General features: G+C 45.0%; 1 protein-coding gene across 8 annotated transcripts in view; it reads right to left on the reverse strand.

Moving 5' to 3' along the window:
• Nucleotides 1–19,720, reverse strand: part of LOC121984499 — a 155,727-nt gene that overhangs the window by 2,467 nt on the left and 133,540 nt on the right. For 6 of the 8 annotated variants that reach the window (XM_042537444.1, XM_042537442.1, XM_042537440.1 and 3 more), the window contains 2 exons: nucleotides 14,963–15,067; nucleotides 14,505–14,588 (listed from right to left, as the gene is read on the reverse strand). In XM_042537444.1, coding sequence (XP_042393378.1) covers nucleotides 14,505–14,588; nucleotides 14,963–15,067 — 189 coding nt within the window. The remainder of the gene's footprint in view (nucleotides 1–14,504; nucleotides 14,589–14,962; nucleotides 15,068–19,720) is intronic. The other 2 variants (XM_042537448.1, XM_042537446.1) reach the window with 1 other exon arrangement.

Raw genomic sequence — 19,720 nt, forward strand, 5'->3', positions numbered from 1 at the left:
CACCTTCACTGAATATTTTCAGTATCTTAAGAACCAAGAAATCAAATGTCAAATTAACTTAAAACAATGGATATTTGGGAAAGGAATATGGATCGAACAACATAAGTGCAGCAATGTTCATCAAAGTTTTGAGCAATTACAGACAATCACAACAAGGAAACTATAATGAAAAGCCATCATTCTACTCTAGGTTTGTTAATTGTGAGCTGTTTCTGTCTACCCCAGAATAATATATGTGTTGAATTTTGTTTTAAATTCAAAAGTATTTTTAGTCTCACATTGCTAAGTGGAGAAGCTTGGAAGGGCTTATATAGGAAGCTCTTCCATCCTTGCTTAGCAATGATAAGAGGACCTACACGCATGCGCGGGCCAAGCCCAAATCGAGTGGATTTTGGGGGGTTCGAGCCGGAAATCCATAAACCGGGCGTCACGTGCGCGTTAATCGCGCGCAGGGGGGTGCAAATCCCCAGCCCGTGGGCCTTCGATCTGAACCAAAACCAAACCAGAGTTTGGTTCCGCGTGTGAGGAAGGGACGCGGACTTCGGTTTTTGGACCTCGAAGCAGTTCTGTCCGCATCGCGTGAGGATACGAAACAACGCATCCACGCGTGAATGTGCGTCCCTTCCTCTGCACTGCTTCAAGTGTATAAAAACACTTCCTCACTTCCTTCTCAATTCAACGCCAGAAAGCAAAGCATAAACCTCAGATCGCGAACCAACCCAAAGGTTCAAAAGAAAACTGGAACTAAACCTAAGCCTTGCTGGGTGATCCGGCGGTAAGAATGGGGGGCCCACCTTCTGAAGGGTCCCAGCCTAAGGACGGATGGAGGGCTGGCCAAGCGGGCAATGGCCCGAGTGGAGCTAGAGATAACCCATCCATGGGCTTGGGTTTCCGACGCCAAGGCAGGAAGATCGAAGGGCCGAGCGGCCTATTCGTTCGGCTCGGGATATGGGAGGTCAATAAAGGCATGTCCGATGATTAGGTCGTACACAAGATCGCACGATGGAGGATCTTGCCGTCACATCATGGAAAGGTTGATACAGTAGCGGTATGCCCTCATGGACGTCTTTCTGACAGACCCATACCTGGGCATGGTCAAAAGCAGTTGGTTGCTTTGATTGGCGCGCCCAGGCTTCTTCGAGAGGTCTATATAAGGTCTCCATTTCTTCACCGGAGGTATGAAAAAAAGTCTTCATCTTGAGGCCACCTATTCGTGATTCCTCGCCTGACTTGAGCGTCGGAGGGCCGTCGCCGGGACACCCCTCCCGGCTTGGTTTTGCTGCAGGTTCGCCGGAGCGCTCGAGGATCCAGTTTGACTCCTGGTTCGGACAGGATCAAATTGGCTCCGTCTGTGGGAACGCTCCTGCATCCGACTGGAAACAATGGATGAGGCTGGACGACAACACACGGTGGCGCTTTCGACGGAAGAACTCGAAGCTCTGGTCGAGATAAGGGCCGCCAAACTTGTGGAACAAAAATAGAAAGCAGCAGCCGAGCGGCCTGAGCAACAAGCAACATCTGCGTCAGGTGGCCGAGCGGAAGCACCTCCAGCCACCGTCGCATTCCATCGAGCCTTGTTTCGCACCCCTGAAGTCGTACCAGCTCGAAGAGATAGGGGATCTTCTTCAGATGAGATGCCAAGGCGGGATGACAGAAAAGGGAAAGCTCCCCGGGCGGACTCATCTCCCAAGTGGATCAATCGCCAATTCTCAGAGGCTATTCTACGAGACCCTCTACCCAAACACTACGTGCCTCCGACGATCGGCGAGTACAACGGAACAACGGACCCGGACGATCATCTGGGTAAGTTTGATAACACAGCTACACTCCATGTAAAGTGCCGCGTCTTCCTTACAACTCTCTCGGATCGACTCAGCGGTGGTTTCGAGGGAGGGGACGGATCCATCACTAGCTTCAAGGACTTCCGCCTTCCTCCACCACCGCTCGACAAGTGTCAGCTTGTTTGCCATCAAGCAAGAGTCGAGAGAATCGAGCTTACATCCGATTCAACCAAGTGGCGATGGATATCGATGATATCCCAACGCCACATCGAGACGCCTATGATGAATGCCTTCACGCAGGCTTCTGGATGGGGGTTTCATCCGAAAGTCGAGATTGCGATCATATACAGCCAACGAATACATAAACGTGGGCGCCTCAGACTCACTCGCTACGGCACTATTCATGTCGATGCGTGATGCCAGCCGCCAGAGCGACCGAGGCAATCCGATCCCCCACGCCAGTCGCACGACAGAGGGTACGCTCAGCCAATGACCCCTATGTTGCACTCTTCCACCAGACGGATACGCACAACACGAAGGATTGTCAAGTCTTCCTTTCGTGGCCAATCCCATTCCCAGGAATGCCGAACGATCGTCTCCTCCCATCGGCAGGAGACCAAGGACCCATGAAGTCGACGGACCCCGCACATCAGGCGACGCGACAATACACCTCGGCACTCCGATCCCCAAGCCGTGAATCACGAGCGGCCAAGAGAACGGTAGTCACGGAAGAGGAAAAAGAAGCAATACTTCCGGCGAGATCAACGTTATGCCGGGAGCAGACTCAAGGAGACGACTGGCGGTAGCCTGCCGATCAGCCCCTTGATGCGCCCATTGAATCAGAGGCAAGTGGACCGAAATCACCTTGGGGACTTAGAAGGAGTGAACTTACGACCATGCGATGTTTCATTACTCATTAAAGCGGTAATAGCAAATTACACTATTCACCGCGTGTTTGTTGACACAGGAGCTCGGTCAACATCATATTCAAAAAGGCGTCACCACCACCAGCAAATTGATCGAGCCGAGTCAGAGCCCATGACGACCCCCTCACGGGTTTACGGGCAACGAAGTTGCAGGTCGACAGATTCTGGCTACCTCGCTGGAGAGGAGCCGCCAGAGGACCAGGACAATAAATTTCGTGGTGGTTGACTCTCCTCGTCCTACAACGTCATTTTGGGACAACCGGCGCCGAATTCCGAGCGGTCGTCTCAACCTTCCACCAAGATGAAGTTCCCGTCAAGACAAAGGGAGAAGTGGGAGATCGGTTGCTTAGCTCCGGTGCTATATCGAGATGGTCCGGCGGAATCCAACTGCTCAAGGCACCTCGGAAGTCGAAGTCATCATCGAAAACCGTCTCTCTTTAATTTAGAAGAAAAGAGGAAGTACAAATTCACCACCGATCGGGGCTACAACTTTTATCGCCCTCGATAGAGGGAGAAGGAAGGATGAGATCGTCAATGCTTCGCGCTGAAATCATGATGACGTGCGACAGTTCAAGCCGGATCCCCGAGCCGCACGCATGAATTGCATGTCCGGCGGACCGATGAAGAGGGACTCGAATGCCATCATCCGTGGAGTGAAAAAAACATAGGCCAATGGTATTGGTCTCAAGCCGGCAAGTGGAGAAATCGGGACTTAAACAAAGCATGCCCCAAGGACTTCTATCCTCTGATGTGAGTTAATTTGCATGCTTGACGCCTATCAAGGATATCATCAAGATCAAGAAAAGTAAGCTTCGTAACGGCCGACAGCACATATTGCTATAATGTGATGCCGTTCGGATTGAAGATCGGGGCCGCTTATCAACGCTTGATGAACAAAGTGTTCAAAGAGCAGATTGGGCGTAACATTCTTATCAAATCCGTTCGAGCGGCCGATCTTTTCAAGGACATGGAAGAAACCTTCCGACGCAAACATGGAGTCAAGCTAAATCCCGAGAAGTGTCTGTTCGAGCGAAAGGAGGGCATTTCTTGGGGTACATAGTGACCGAAGGGGAATCAAGCAAATCCCGCAAGACATGCCGCCCCCAAGAAATACAAGAGAAGTGCAGAGGTTGACCGGTCTGATAACCAAAACCGCCGACCGGAGCCTTCCATTCTTCAAGATCTCGCAAGGCTACTAAGTTCCAATGGGATGAAGAATGTGACCAGGCTCAAGAATTGAAGACATATCTTAATTCTCTGCCAGTGGATCGGGGTGAGTCACTTTATATTTATTTGTCATCGACTGAGCATGCTGTAGGCTCAGAAGAGCCAGTGTATTTTCTAAGCCACATTTTAAAAGATGTCGAATTCGGGCTCGAGAAGTTGGCCTTTGCTTTGGTTCTAGCCGCCGTATTTCTTGGCTCACACCATCATTGTCCGGACGAACAATCCACTCGGAAGAGTACCGTTGAATCCTGAAGCGTCCGGACGGCTCATCAAGTGGACGGCTGAATTAAGTGAATTTGACATCCAATATCATCCCGCTCGACGATCAAAGCCCAATCCTTGGCTGATTTTGTGACAGAAGTATGTGGATGGGTCCTCCACTCGGCTCGAAGTGGGATTGGAATATTGCGCTCTCACCTCAAGAAGAGAAGATGCACCTATCCGTCCGATGGATTACAAAGCTACCAACAACGAAGGTGGGTGCTGGTCGGGTGACTCTCTATTCGGATTCACAGTTGGCCGCTCAACAACTTTCGGCACCTTTGAAATCAATAGTGTTCGGCTTAAACTCTACGTTGAGGCCTTCAAAACTCAAAGCTACTTTCCGAGAGGTTCTTATGTAAGATCCCGAACGGAGAAGCCGCGACAGAGTTAGCCAAACTCACAGTTCAATAACACCACCGCCATTCAAGAACCAATTGAAAAAGTATCTGCTGGTGGCGCATGTTGATCGGATGCAAGGCCTCACGTTTCAAGCGATGGAGGACACCTATTATAGAATTTCTCCGTTCGGGCACCACCCTCCGATGAATATGTCGGCTCCTCGAGAAGAAGAGTCACGCCATCGGAGATCGCTTTGAAATGTAAGCTGGACTCACTACATCCTCCGAAGTACATCAAGGATCATCACGGGGTCATCGGCATTATCAAAAGATCCTCTTGCGGATACTTTGGCCAACTTTACAAGCAGGAACAGATCTACATTCGGCGGTATATCACAACCTTCCCATTCTACCACCAAGAAAATGAGCAAGCGCATGCCCATTCAATGGGGAATGAATATTGTGTCCATTTGGCGCGCATGCAAGAGGGAAATTTTACTAGTGTAGACTATTTCTCCAAGTGGGTGGAGGCCGAACCGCTAGCAAAGATCATGAACAAATGGTTAAAAATTCAGCAACATCATTTGTCGGGTTATCCCAACGGGCGGCAGTTCACAAGGAAGATGTTAGAGGATTGGTGCAAGAGCTATGGGATTGAGCAACACTTCACGTCCGGGCTTATCCTCGAGCAACGGTCAAGCCGAAGTGACTAATCGAAATCCTTCGCATTCTACGCACTCGGCTCGACCATCTCGGAGGAAGGTGGCCAGAAGAGGTACCGGCGTCTTGTGGGCCATCCGAACGGCTCCAAAGGAAGGAACGGGCGTTACGCCTTTCCATTTGGTGTACGGCGGCGAGGCATCATTCCGGTAGAAGTCGGCGTGGAGTCCGCCTGGATCCAGAGCTACGATGAGGACAACGAACGGAGAATGGAGTCGGAGAATTGGCAGAGGAGGAGAGCGTCCAAAGGTTCGTCCGGCTCTGATGGCGATGTCAGACAAAATCTATCTGTCATTCCCCAGATCATTCCGGGCGGAAGAAAGTCAAGCTGTTTGCCGATGAAGCTTGCGCAAGTCTGGTGTCCTTCAAAATCATCGAGAAGCTCCGCTCGGGTGCGTATTATTTGGAAGATGAGGAAGGTCGGCAGCTAGATAGGCCGTGGAGCGCGAACCACCTCCAGCCTTACCGGGCAGGGTGAAAGGTGTGCCTATGTAAATCATCTTGTGTACTTTTTTCGACTGAATACTTGAAATGCAGAAACGAAAAATCAAAAGAACAAATAAGGCACCACCAACAAAATAACGAAGGCCCCGAGCCGCTCGGCCGGAGGTAAATGGGTCGAGCCAAGCGCTCGAAAATTGAAGGCCCCGTACCATTCGGACGGAGGTATATTATCCTAGCCAAAATGCTCGACGAAGCAGACCCTGAGTCGTTCGGCCAGGAGTACGTTCTCCAAGCTAGGGAGCAAAAAGATGAAAACACATGGAGCATTCTCCGCTGAACGGCGTATGCAAATGACCCGTGCCGGTCGGATGGGCATAAAATTTGTTCGAGCACGAAAAGTTATGAAGGCCAAGGTCGCTTGACACGGTAAGGAGTTAGCCTTGAAGGCCGACCTTGCACGAACCGTAGAGCGCGGCCCGCCATTTAACATCCGGCGGACCGAAACCGTCGCTAAAATCGAAACAGCGCTCGGTACATCCGCAAGCCGCAGCTAAAATCGCAGGTAGTGAGCTAACATCCGCTACCGCCGATCCGTAATACGGCTGCATCCCGATCGAAAGCTTCGGCAACATCCGAGCAGACGACGGCACCGTCGTTAAAATCGACGGCCCGTCGGCTATAAACATCCTGCCGACGAGCACAGTGGAAAATCAAGTCGGTCCGGCGACTATAAATACCCCGAGCGGACGAACGAATATCAGAGTAAGAAACCGCGGAAACTACAAATATTAAAACATTCAGGCCCGATTGGGGGTTGGTCCTTCGATACTCGGCGTTTGTTAACTTCACGCAGGCAAGATACGTGCAGAGCGAGTAGGCCTCCCCGCTCGGACTTTATGCAATGGGCCAAGCCGATCGGACGCGTGACGGAGAACGCTTAAGAGCATGACTGACGCTAAGCATACACGTTAAGCAAACAGAAGAATATTATGGATAATGAGTAAGAAGACAAAAACAGATGGGCATCGTTTCATTAGAAGAAAAATTATGCCGAACGGCACGTACAAAAATTTTACATCCGCCGAGCGGATGAAATACAGAAAGTACTTGAAATAACCTGCATCACTCCGGATCCTCAAAATTAAAAAAGGCGTCCGGGATGTCGTCAATCATGGCCGCCAGTTCAGGAGGGGGAATGCTCAGGTCAGCAGGAAGGTGCCCCCCCTTCTTAAAGTACGCCGTGGTGACCTTGACCGCCTCGATGAAGGTTGAGGAGACGTTGCCACCGAACTTTTCGCCAAAGCGCTCCGAGCGGAGGTATTCCTGGCGCGCTGCTGCTAGGCGACTCGGCTCTCCCTCCTTATATTTTTTGAGTGCCACTCGGGAAGCGGTTAAGGTATCTTGGACTGCCCATCAAGTCCACCGGCCTTTTTCCGTGCGAACGGCTCTCCCTCGGCGGGCTCAGCAGATCCTGATTGCCGATCTAGGCCCGACTTCAACCTTCATCTTCATCCGCGATGCTTGCCCGCTCATCTGCGTCGCATATCACAGATCACCGGCCAGCCTTCAAGTCGACGCCATCTCGGCGGCCCTCCGCTCTACTCGGGCTTGCTTCTCTTCTGGCCTCAACTCGTGGGACCCCGACACTTGAAGTTTTCCAGAGCTCCTCCAACTCGGCTAGCCGATGGCTAGTGGCGATTTGCTCACGAATAATGAAATCAGAACCAAACAAAAGTATGGTGGCGAAAAATGAATTTACAGGTGGCTCGTCCGAGTTTGTCAGGAGTTCGCCTGAAGGGCCACTTGATATGCCCTCAAAGTCTAATGGCAGCGGACCCGCAAGGTTATTTTGTGAACAGGGCTCAAGGTCGATCGGCGGACAAGAAATATTCCTCCGATGGGAATCGAGAGGGTAGTCTTGATGGTTGGATGGCGGACGGCGCTTCTGCTCAGCGATGCGCGAGGACTCCCTATAGTGGAAGTTTCGCCAATCGACGTAAGCGGCGCGACGAGCCCGGGGAGGAGAGCCGAGGGTCAGGCGGTGGGCAAACCGCAGGGTCCCGATGTGATGGCGCGGCGATCCGCGGTTACGCCGATCGGCGCCGTGGTTCCGCCTCTTGGTCGGCGACGGCGAGTCCGACGCTCCCGAACGGTCCCGACTCGGGACGCTCGATTAGGACGCCACTGACAGCAACTTTGTAGAAGTGATCCGCCAACCTCCGCGGCATGGGGGGCTGGGATGAGACCCGCTCGGCGAGCTCTTTTGGTGGCCGCTTCATTGACTTTAATTTCAAATTGTAGCCTTGGCGCCACATGACTTCAATCAAGAAAAGAAATTAAAATCAATTAGACAAAAAGACTAAGAGAGTAAAGAACTCATGCGGAAGGAGATTTGCCCAAACGGAGACAATCCGAAATATACAACGCCTTTGGATCTTGTATCGCTGAGACAACCAGCTAAATCGCATGAAGATAGGGGATTGACTTCGAACTTGCCGAGCTCCTACCTGAGTCGTCTACCAGTGCCATTTTCTGAATGCGGGCTGATCGAAGTCGGATATAGAAGAAAAACTCCTTCCAGTGTTTGTTGGAGGTCGGTATATTATCAAAAAATTTAAAGCCTATTCTACTTTGGAAAATAAAAGTGCCCGGCTCGGATTGTTTGGGGTAGAAGAAGAAGTGGAATATTTTGGGGTCAAGAGGGATACTGTGCAGCTTGAAGAGGACGACCACCCCGCTCAGCAGCCTAAAGGAATTCGGCACAAGTTGGCCGAGTGGGATGCGAAAATAGTTACAAACCTCTAAAATAAAGGGATGGGTAGGAAATCTAAGACCGCCCTGGAATTGATCTAAAAAGAAACAAATGGTGCCGATCGGCGGGTCATGTGGCCGGTCAGTCGGGTCGGCTATAACTATTTCATGGTTATCAGGAATCCCATACGTCCGAACAAGGCGCCGAGCACCCTCCTCATCAAATCGACTCTCCATGGTCAGGTACCAAGGGCCGGGAACACCAACAGCAGGTCCGGAGGAGCTTGCCATCTCGAAGAAGCGGAAAGGTAGCAAGAAATCGACGGAAGGCGAACAAAAGAGGCAAGACAAGTTGGGAAGACCTTGTAAACGAAGGGAGAAGACTCACTGAGAGGGAAGCGGACGAGAAGGATCACCGGTGAGATGGTAGCCGTCTAAAAACAGACACTGGATCGCCGGAGGCAGCAGCAACAGAACGAAATAGAAAGACAAAGCGCGAGCAAGTGACCGGCCAAAAAAGGGGACGGAGGCTTTATATGGCCGAGGCCGGTCAGCCTCCGCCGTCCGATCTAGGTCACGAGAAACGAGGACACCATCGGGCCGTCCATTTCAAACGGGGGCGTCCCATCGTAAGTGACGTCGCCGCCACACAATGGTCGACACGTGGCGCCCTGTCATCAAGCGCAATTAATGCGCCCATACCGCGCACGCTTCACCTTAATGAAAAAGATTGCACGATTTTCGAGAAGATTTAGACAAGCAAACACCCATGTTGAGCGACAAGACAACCAAAACGAAGAGCCGAGCGACTGAATTTGGCAAAAGGGCCGAACGGCCCCATGGATATTATAAGCTACGAAAAGGCGGCGACCGCTCGCTCGGACACATATAGTCCAGTCAGTCGGACTCACTTCCTCCTTCGACTAGACTTGAAGGGAAGGCAAGTGATTCGGCGGTAAGAATGGGGGGCCCACCTTCTGAAGGGTCCCAGCCTAAGGACGGATGGAGGGCTGGCCAAGCGGGTAATGGTCAGGAGCTAGAGATAACCCATCCATGGGCTTGGGTTTCAGGCAAGCGCACGGGGAAGATCAAGGGCCGAGCTAAGTCCGCTCGGCGAGGAATAGGGGCCGATCGGGTGGTCCGCCGCCGTGATAGGCGAGGGGGTACAACGGCCGCCGGCGCCCTATCGCTTTGTTCGGTATATACAGGCGTATGCACGATGATTAGCCATACACAAGATCGCGATGGAGGATCTTGCCGCACATCATGGAAAGGTTGAGATGGCGGATGCCCTCATGGACGCCTCTTCGAGCATGGTCCGGCACCCATAGGCATGGTCAAAGCGGTGGTTGCTTTGATTGGGCGCCCAGCTTCTTCGAGAGGTCTATATAAGGTCTCCATTTCTTCACCGGGAGAAAAAAGTCTTCATCTTGAGGCCACCTATTCGTGATTCCCGCCGAGGGTCGTCAGCAGGACACCCTCCCCTGCCCGGTCTTTGAGTTAGGGCGCCGAGGATTCAGCAGGAGCGCCACGTGCCCGTGTCCTGACTCTGGTTGGACAGATCAGCGCATGTGGACAGTTGACATTATGCCCTAAGCGAAAGGACAAGAACCAAAGCAATACGTCCAACACCAAGGCACAAGTAAATGTCGTGACTGCTAGTGACGACACCAGCGATAGGTTTGTTACCTTCAAACCCGAACTAAACTTGATCTATCAACCCAATGAATGGTTAGTTGATACAGGTGCTAATGTACACTGTTGTGCTAATCGATCTGGCTTCCTTACTTATCAGGTAATTGAAGGCACTTCCGTGACCATGGGGAACCATTCTGCAGCCAGGGTGTTTGGGATAGGACAAGTTGACCTGAGGTTCACCTCTGGAAAAGTCCTGTCACTGCATGAGGTGCATCATGTTCCAGCGGTCCGTCGGAATTTGATTAGCGGATCAAAGTTAGTTCGTGCTGGTTATGAGTTGAACTTCAAATGTAATAAAGTTGTAATATTACATTTAGGAACCTTTATTGGAAAATGTTACCTTAATGAAGGTTTATTTAAACTCAATGTAGAAAATGCTACTTTAAATAAAACTTCTAATATTGGTTGTTCATATAACATTGAGTCTTATGATATGTGGCATGACAAATTAGGACATGTCAATTTTAATACCGTAAAAAGGATGATGAATCTTGACATGATCCCTAAGCATGCTATAAATGATAAGAAAAAATGTGAAATTTGTGTGCAATATAAACAACACCGTAAACCCTTCAAATCAGTTGATAGAAATTCTGATATTTTAGAATTGATTCATACTGACTGTTGTGAGTTTAACGGTGTAATAACGAGAGACCATAAAAGATATTTCATTACCTTCATTGATGACCACTCTCGTTATTGTTATGTTTATTTGCTAAAAACCAAGGATGAAGCTTTAGATAAATTTATGATTTTTAAATCTGAAGCTGAGAATCAAACCGATAAAACTATTAAGAGGTTAAGGTCTGATAGGGGTGGAGAATTTACCTCGAACCTGTTTCAAAAATTTTGTCAAGATACAGGTATAATCCATGAGGTAACTGCTCCATATAGTCCTCAATCCAACGGTATAGCAGAATGAAAAAAATCGAACCCTTGAAGATATGATTAATTCCATGTTAGGCAGTTCTGGGTTACCCAACTTTATGTGGGGGGAGGCTCTATACACTGCATGTCATGTGCTAAATAGAGTCCCAATGAAGTCAAGGGATAAAACCCCATATGAGCTTTGGAAAGGCCGAAGGACAAGTTTGAAATACCTTAAAGTGTGGGGGTGCCTGGCAAAGGTACTAGTACCTGAACACAGAAGGAAAAAACTTGGTCCAAAGACCGTAGATGGTATCTTCTTAGGTTATGCTCAAAATAATATTGCATATAGGTTCCTGATTATTAAATCAGAAATTCCTGGAATAGATGCAAATACTATTGTATAACTTCGCGATGCTACATTTTTTGAGGATATATTTCCTATGAAGACGAGAACACCTCAATCTAGTATTCCTACTAGAAATGAGCCTTCTTCCGTAGAGGTCCCACTATCCGTAGTAGGTACACCTTCCTCAAGTCACTCTAGACTAGATGAATCTAGTGAGTATACAGAACCAAGAAGGAGCAAGAGGCAACGTGTGTCTATGGATTTAGGCCAGGATTTTATCACATATAATATAGAAGGTGACCCTGTAACATATAGAGATGCTATGGCTTCTCCTGAAGCTAAACACTGGAAAGAGGCCATTAAAAGTGAAATGGACTCTATTATCTCTAATGCCACTTGGGAGTTGGTAGATTTACCTCCTGGGTGTAACACTATAGGATGTAAATGGGTGTTTAAGAGAAAACTAAAACCTGATGGGTCAGTAGATAAATTCAAAGCCCGCCTAGTTGCTAAGGGATTCAAACAGAAAGAAAGGATTGACTATTTTGACACTTATTCTCCTGTTACCAGAATTACTACAATCCGAGTGTTAATAGCATTGACATCCATATATTATCTTGAGGTCCATCAAATGGATGTCAAAACGGCATTCCTTAATGGAGATCTTAAAGAAGAGATATATATGGATCAACCTGAGGGATATGTAGTTTCTGGAAATGAGAACAAAGTCTGTAAGTTAGTCAAATCTCTTTATGGTTTGAAGCAAGCCCCAAAGCAGTGGCACGAAAAATTTGATAGAGCTATATTATCATTTGACTTTGAAATGAATGACTCTGATAAATGTGTGTATGCTAAAATGAAAGGTGATAATTGTATTATCTTATGTTTGTATGTAGATGATATTCTACTGTTTGGTTCTAACTTTTCTATTATTAATGAGACTAAGGCCCTCTTAAGTGGTAAGTTTGATATGAAGGATATGGGTTGTGCTGATATGATTTTAGGGCTAAAGTTGACTCGTTCAACTGATGGAATAGCAATTTCTCAATCACTCTATATTGAGAGAGTATTAGAGAAATATGGCTATACCCAAGTTAAATCTGTAGTCACACCCTATGATCCTTCAAAAACTCTCCACAAGAATAAGAGTGGTGTGGCAGTGTCTCAATTAAGATACTCACAAATAATAGGTAGTCTAATGTATTTAGCAAATTGTTTTAGACCTGATATTTCTTTTGTTATATCGAAATTGAGCAGGTTTACCAGCTGTCCGGACAGAACGCATTGGGATGCATTAGATAGAGTACTCAGATATCTGAAAGGCACTATATCCTTGGGCTTGTGGTATGGGAGATTCCCTGCAGTCCTGGAGGGATATAGTGATGTCGCTTGGATAGTCGACATCGCCGAGTGTAAAGGCGCATCGGGTTATGTCTTTACACTTGAGGCGTGCGCTTGCTTGGAGGTCCGTTAAATCAGATTATAACTGCTCTACATATCCGAGGCGTTGTGTGTGGATACCACATAAGTCGATTGGCTTAAGGGTCTTCTTTCTGAAATTCCCTTAATGATGAAGCCAATACCTTCTATTTCAGTGCACTGTGATAATCAAACAACAATATCTCAGATTAGAAGCTCCAAGTATAACCAGAAACAGAAGAGACATGTACGAATAAGATTGAAATCTATTCGTGAGCTAGTATCTCTTGGAGTGGTGTCATTGGACTTTGTAAGTTCAAAAGACAATATTGCTGATCCACTCACTAAAGGACTTGATTCTGAGAAAATCAAGAGATCCAGTAAGGGAATGGGACTGAGGCCTGTTCTGGTTTCATCTATAGCGGTAACCCAACCTATCTGATTGGAGATCCCAAAAAGTAGGTTCAATGTGGTACAAACAAGCTATAAGGGTGAAACGTAAGCATCAAATTGATTGAGATGTAATCTCATAGTCTCTTCCCTGGATAGATGCTTGACTGCTAGTAAGGATGAGCTTACGAGCTCTTAATGAGTTCAAGGTCTTAATGACAGGATGCTTGCAGTACATCCTTGGAAAACTCACCTATGTAAGTGTAACTGTGAGGCCGCAGTGTGGGGTCTAGGCAACTCTCCTTAGCACTTATGAAACAAGATTCGGTGGCATGGCCGTAATGCACCAACCCAGAAGGATTCAACCGTCGCCAGTGATGAGTTGTTACCAATTGATCTTCACATATAAAAGGTTTAAGATCAAGACTCTATTCTCTTCAAACCTATGTGAATAAGATTGATGTACTTAAGTGAAAATTCAAACCGGAAGGTATTTTCACTGAAAGCTCATTGCAACCAAGCCTCAGACATATCTTTGTTTTTGACTAAAAATGATTTGAATTTGTGGGGGATTGTTGAATTTTGTTTTAAATTCAAAAGCATTTTTAGTCCCACATTGCTAAGTGGAGAAGCTTGGAAGGGCTTATATAGGAAGCCCTTCCATCCTTGCTTAGTAATGATAAGAGGACCTACACGCATGCGCGGGCCAAGCCCAAATCGAGTGGATTTGGGGGGTTCGAGCCAGAAATCCATAAACCGGGCGTCACGTGCGCGGCGGACTTCGGTTTTTGGTCCGCGTGGAAGCGAAGCAGCGCTTCGGTTCTGTCCGCATCGCGTGAGGATGCGAAACAACGCATCCACGCGTGAGTGTGCGTCCCTTCCTCTGCACTGCTTCAAGTGTATAAATACACTTCCTCACTTCCTTCTCAATTCACTCCAGAAAGCAAAGCATTCCTTCTCCCTTGCTTTCTACTCTTCTTCCTTCTTTCTGAGTTCTGAGGCTTGGTTCGCGATCTGAGGTTTAGTCCGAGTGCGGCGCTCGTTTTGGAGCGCACCTACGAGCGACGCGAGCGGTTGTCGGATCTTGGGAGGATTTTGCCGGAGAGCCTCTGCACCGTGGGCGGCAATCAATTCTCCGACGCTTCGACCGGAGATACACAATTTCTTAACCCTTACTGTTATTAACGTTTATTGCATGCTCGTCATTTATTGGTGCAATTATAGATTACTGCATTAGTGTAATTAGTTCTATTACAATTACTACAATATGTAACCTAAATAAAGCGACAATTAGAAACTAACTAATTGTCAGTTTTGTTGCTTCACTTACCTTTTTAATAGCCGCATCAATATTTTTTTTTTGGTCATATCCAACTGTGAAAGTCACAAGGAACTTCTGTTGGATCTGCAAATCCTGAATTTCAACCAGTGTTAAGAAACTGAGAAAAAAAGTACTAGTTTTTTTCAAGAAATATTTAAAGATGACTATTTATCAAAATTCAGATAGGCAGCTCTACATTTAATATAAGCCAAGTTGAAGTAGAACAATACCCTCTCTTGGTTGGTTGTTTTCCAAACTTCTTTCAAGAAAACTTCCAAAAAAATGTGAATTTTTAATTAATGGTGACAAAGATAGAAAACTTTTGTTTATCAATTGGTGAGCTCCTTCATCAGTGCTTTACATAATGTACTCATGCTATTATAAATTTTCGGTGTATGCTTGTATCACAACATGATAAAAAGTAACATAAAAAACATTCAAGTAAAAAAAAAACAAATTGCTTATACCTCACTTGGATTGCCCCATAACCTTCGTGGATAGAGATCTGACTCGGATACTATTATGTCTGGTGGAAGTCTTTCTGCACCACGATGATTTGTAGGAATGTAGATCTAGGCCATTAGATATTTTCAGAAGTTATGGTAGTGCATGGAAAATGAAGAGTTTTCTTAAACTATGTATGCAGTAAAAAGGAGTGTTTATATGTTGTATTACGTTGTGCAACACAGTGGCATGCAATTTAGCTTAAGCTGAATCATTGATGAATTTTGACACTTTAGCTGCAATATATACATTCTATTTGAAAGATATTGATACCAAGTCAAAACAACTCAGTTTTAAGTTGCCAAACTTGATTGGATCATCAGTTATCGTAGTAGCTTAAGATATTAGATAAGTGTTATGTGCTTCTCCATTATTACATCAACAATTAATTGAGGCTCCACGTCAATAGAAAATAATTGGTCTTTTATAATAATTGTAATTATTTTTAATATGAAGTGGTTCACCATGGACCAAGGTATTAGAAGTGGCTTACCCCATAAGGGTTGTTTTTTTTATTAGATTGGTTCAAGGAGGTCTCATAGACCAAGTTTTCATGAGTGAGTGATCAAGCTAATAGAGTTGATTCTATGCATAACGTTTACATCAATATTTATCAAACAAATTTAAATCACGAATAATTTTCTCTTTTCTAACCTTCTACTACAAAGATCATTAATGTTCTCTATTTCGTCCTCTTAGGACAGTGCGGTGCGATAATTAAGATATGAGGTGTTATCACATTAAGTTCTGAGGTCGAAACTCAGCACGTCTGAGCATGTTTTCTCTCATACCTTGGCCGCTGCACTAATGACTAGTAGTCACTTATGATTTACTTCCTCCATGTTAGCCTAAGGATGAATTGACGAAGATGCTGAGGACAAGCGAATCATCTTTTACCACATCAATGTTCTCTATTTCTCTCAAAGAACATTGATTATCCTAGCTTATGCAAATCAATTCCTATTGTGTCCTGCCTGATCAAGTTAATATTGCAACATATCAATACCAAGTCAAAAAGAACTCAGTTTAAAGTTGCTAAACTTGATTAGATGACCACTTACCTCATTAACTTAAGATAATTTATTAAGCTACTACATATCTAAGATCTCATCTTTTTGGCTATTGGGTCGCTGGTTGATGCTACACAGAGGATGGTGGGTTGATTTGAGTAGGATGGTGGAGTGCCCAAGGCCTATGACTTCTTTAAACATGTTAGTCCTAAGAAACCTGGGTACCGACAGTATGGAAGCCCTACATTCAACCTAGTCATGTAGTTACACTTTGGATACTAGCATAGAGGCATCTTCTAACTGAGACAAGCAAGACTATCTGGAAGATTAACAGTGCACTTTTTGTAAATAAGTATAAGAGACACAGGAGCATATATTCTTTAGATGTCCACCTGTCATGGATTTATGGAAGAGGATCAGAGATTGGTTACACTCATCCTTCTGATTGTTAGGTCGTCGGTGCATGCTATGTAGAGGATGGCAAGTTGATTTGAGAAGGATGGTGGAGTGGCCAAGGCCTATGACTTCTTTCGACAGGCTAGTCCTAAGAAATCTTGGGTGTAGACGGTGTGGATGCTGGCATAGAGGTCTTCTAACTAGAGACAAGCAAGACTATCTGTTGGGGGTTTCGGGATACAAAACGTATGTTTTCGATAAAACACACAGTGGAAGCGAAATGATTTGTTTCAAAAAATTTCATGCATCCTACAAAATAAGATCATACATGTCCAAGACATAAATGTAAATCAAAAAGGTTATTTAGAATTTATATATTTCCGATGAAGTTTAGATGAAAAAGAAATCACCCAGCAAGCCTCATAAGACTTGCCTCTATTAGTATTCATGCAGAGATATCTTCAAGATGACTTCTCAAGCCACGAGTTGTGGCTCCGCTTGGCACTAGCCAAGTAGAAGATCACGACACCATCAGAGAGAGAGAGAGAGAGAGAGGGACCCGGTAGCACAAAGGTTAAACCGGTGGCACACAAGAGAAGCCGACAGTGGCACAAGAAGATTGGGCGACACAAGAAGGGGCAACTATTCTTGGAGGTGGTGGCACAAAACCAAGAGGGAAAAAAATAATAAAACCCTTAACCCCTTTGTTCCATGGAGAGGTCTTTATATACCTCTTCATAAGGCTTGAGGAACAAGTTCAAGCCCATATCATATATGTAGGCTTGACTCACCTACAAGAGGTGTGAACAAAAACTCAAACCCATGTAGCATGAGTAAACCCAACTTGCTTACATGAGGTGTGGCCCAAAAGTACTTCCAATGTGGTAAATACTTCTCATATTTGTCCTTTGCCTGGTTTAACCAAACTTAATCTTATTCTTATTCTCTTGCTTGTTTTTATGTCTTTAAAATATACTCGTAGTATGTGTGACCCAACAGGTTCCTGGTTATATTTGTAATTCATAAGTAACCATTAATTATGAATAAATTATGAATGACATCTAGTAGTACATCATGCCCCCTAATTGATCAAAAAATCACAGATGATTTCAAAACATATTCTAAATCCTTCAGCAGCTATAGTTATTAGTGTTTTTATTTCTTTCAATCATCTCATACATACTTGATTTAGGACATGATTTATGCGTTAGCCGATGAGTGTAGATTATGTATATTTTTAAGTATCATTTATTATATATCTGTTTGTATTTTATAAGCATAATTTGCATTCGCAGACCCTATTTCTTTGGATTTCATTATTTTTACTCTTTTAGTACGGAGAACTACTCTTTCCTTATTTTCATTGATAGGACTTGAATTTGGAGTTACAATAGAGCATTGAACATCAAGCCTCATTATCAAGCCAAACACATAAAGCATCTACAAAGAAAAAGGATTCAAAAGATAATCAAAATGAAATTTTAATTAAGGAAAATGTTTTGACAATGTCCCATGACACAAACAATTTCATATGAAAGAAATCAGATGCAAAACAACTCCAAAATACCTCCCAACAGAGCCCACCATGGGCACCCATGCTGTTGGTTATGACATGTGCCCAAATTGGGTGTTTTCCTGAGCTGAACATGGGTGCTTGTGTCAGGCAGCACAAGTCATGTTTGGTTTGGCCTGCATTGTAGACCAAAAGTAAAATGGTCATAAATTTTGGCTCAGTTAGAGTTACGAGTCGAACCACCTATGAAAATATAGATAATTTCAAGATCCACAACATTGATTCAGGGTCTAATCCAAGAAAACTAGGTCTAAGGATAAAAAAAATCTATTTTGGTAGATCCATTGGAAGGGTATAAAAGGATTAAGCAAACCCTTATTTGAGGAGGCTTGGACTAGAGAACTTCATCATTCTTCTTGGGAGAGGGTTTCCCCCTCTTGGGGAAACCCTAGAGTCATTTCCTTCATCCACTCCGATGCTTCGTACACCTCTGGCTCAAGGAACCACTCCGAAGACATCAAAACTCTTCTTCTTAAGTATTTCTTATCTTTATTCTCTATTTTGAGTTGTATGAATGCTTCTTTTAGTGCCTTTGATTTGTAATTTCCTTATAATAGAGTAGTTCTCTTGATTCTACATTGTAGGGAGTAGTTCTTTTGATATGTGAACATCTTTTCATTTAATCTATTGAGTTTGCATGTTTCTTGTTTGATGAAATATGTGTTTATGGCCCAGATCTACAATATTAACACGACCTTGATGACAAAAACATGAGATTCATATCCAATGAGCATTTGAGGATGAACCAAAAGGAGAATCCGATCCTCTGACCCATAAAAAACTGAGACACGGAGAGTCGGATACAAAAGTGCAACCCAGTATATTGTGGGGAACCCTAGACTGTCATAGAGCTTAATGGATCGAACATAATTTGTTGTCATGTAGTAGGAAATATGTTTAGTTAGAGGTCGAGGGATCTAGTGACAGGGTCCCCCTAGGTTTTGATCACTAGTTATGATCCTTCCAAAAGTAGACAATAATTAGAGTTGGTACGCCATTGTAGGACCAAAGGTTTACATCAGATACCATAGGATGACCTACCTATATAAATACCCATTGAGGATAGAAAATCAAACATAGATTATGTGTTTTCAATCATTTGGGTAAAACAGAAGTCCTTGAATCACTTCCCCCTTCACTCACTTATCTTACTTGGCTCTCTTCTCAACCTCTCCCTCAATTTTTTCGTGCTCAGCTCTCTCACTCTCTCTCAACTCTCGCTCTCATTCTCTATTGTTCTTGTAACCACACACCACCCTTGATTCACTAGATAACCTAATTTGCCATTTTACTAGTACTTGATTCATAGTCTTTGTGAATTCAATCTTTTATTACTTGATGATACTTCTATACACTTGCGGAACTATCACATTGTTAGTCCCCACTAGGCTAACTATATCACACCTAACCCAAGTTGTAGTTCCTTGTCTTATGAATTCAAATTTCTCAAAATATATGTCCAATAAGATCATCCTCTTGACTTATTTATATTAGCCAAAGACTTATAAATAATAATCCTGACAAGAGGTCATAGTGTATACGCCTCGTTATAAAAAGAGTGATGAATCCATCGTGACTATTTAAACACTTTCAAATAGATTGACTTATACCCAATCATCTCATACCTACACCTCCTAGGAGATATTTACTAAGATATCAAAGTATAAAACTCCATGACTAATGATGTGGCACGTTGTGAGTAGCCTCAAAGGTAATGTTGGGGTGACAATCAAGATGATATA

This window comes from Zingiber officinale, chromosome 5B (assembly GCF_018446385.1).
Source record: "Zingiber officinale cultivar Zhangliang chromosome 5B, Zo_v1.1, whole genome shotgun sequence".
Lineage (NCBI taxonomy): Eukaryota > Viridiplantae > Streptophyta > Magnoliopsida > Zingiberales > Zingiberaceae > Zingiber > Zingiber officinale.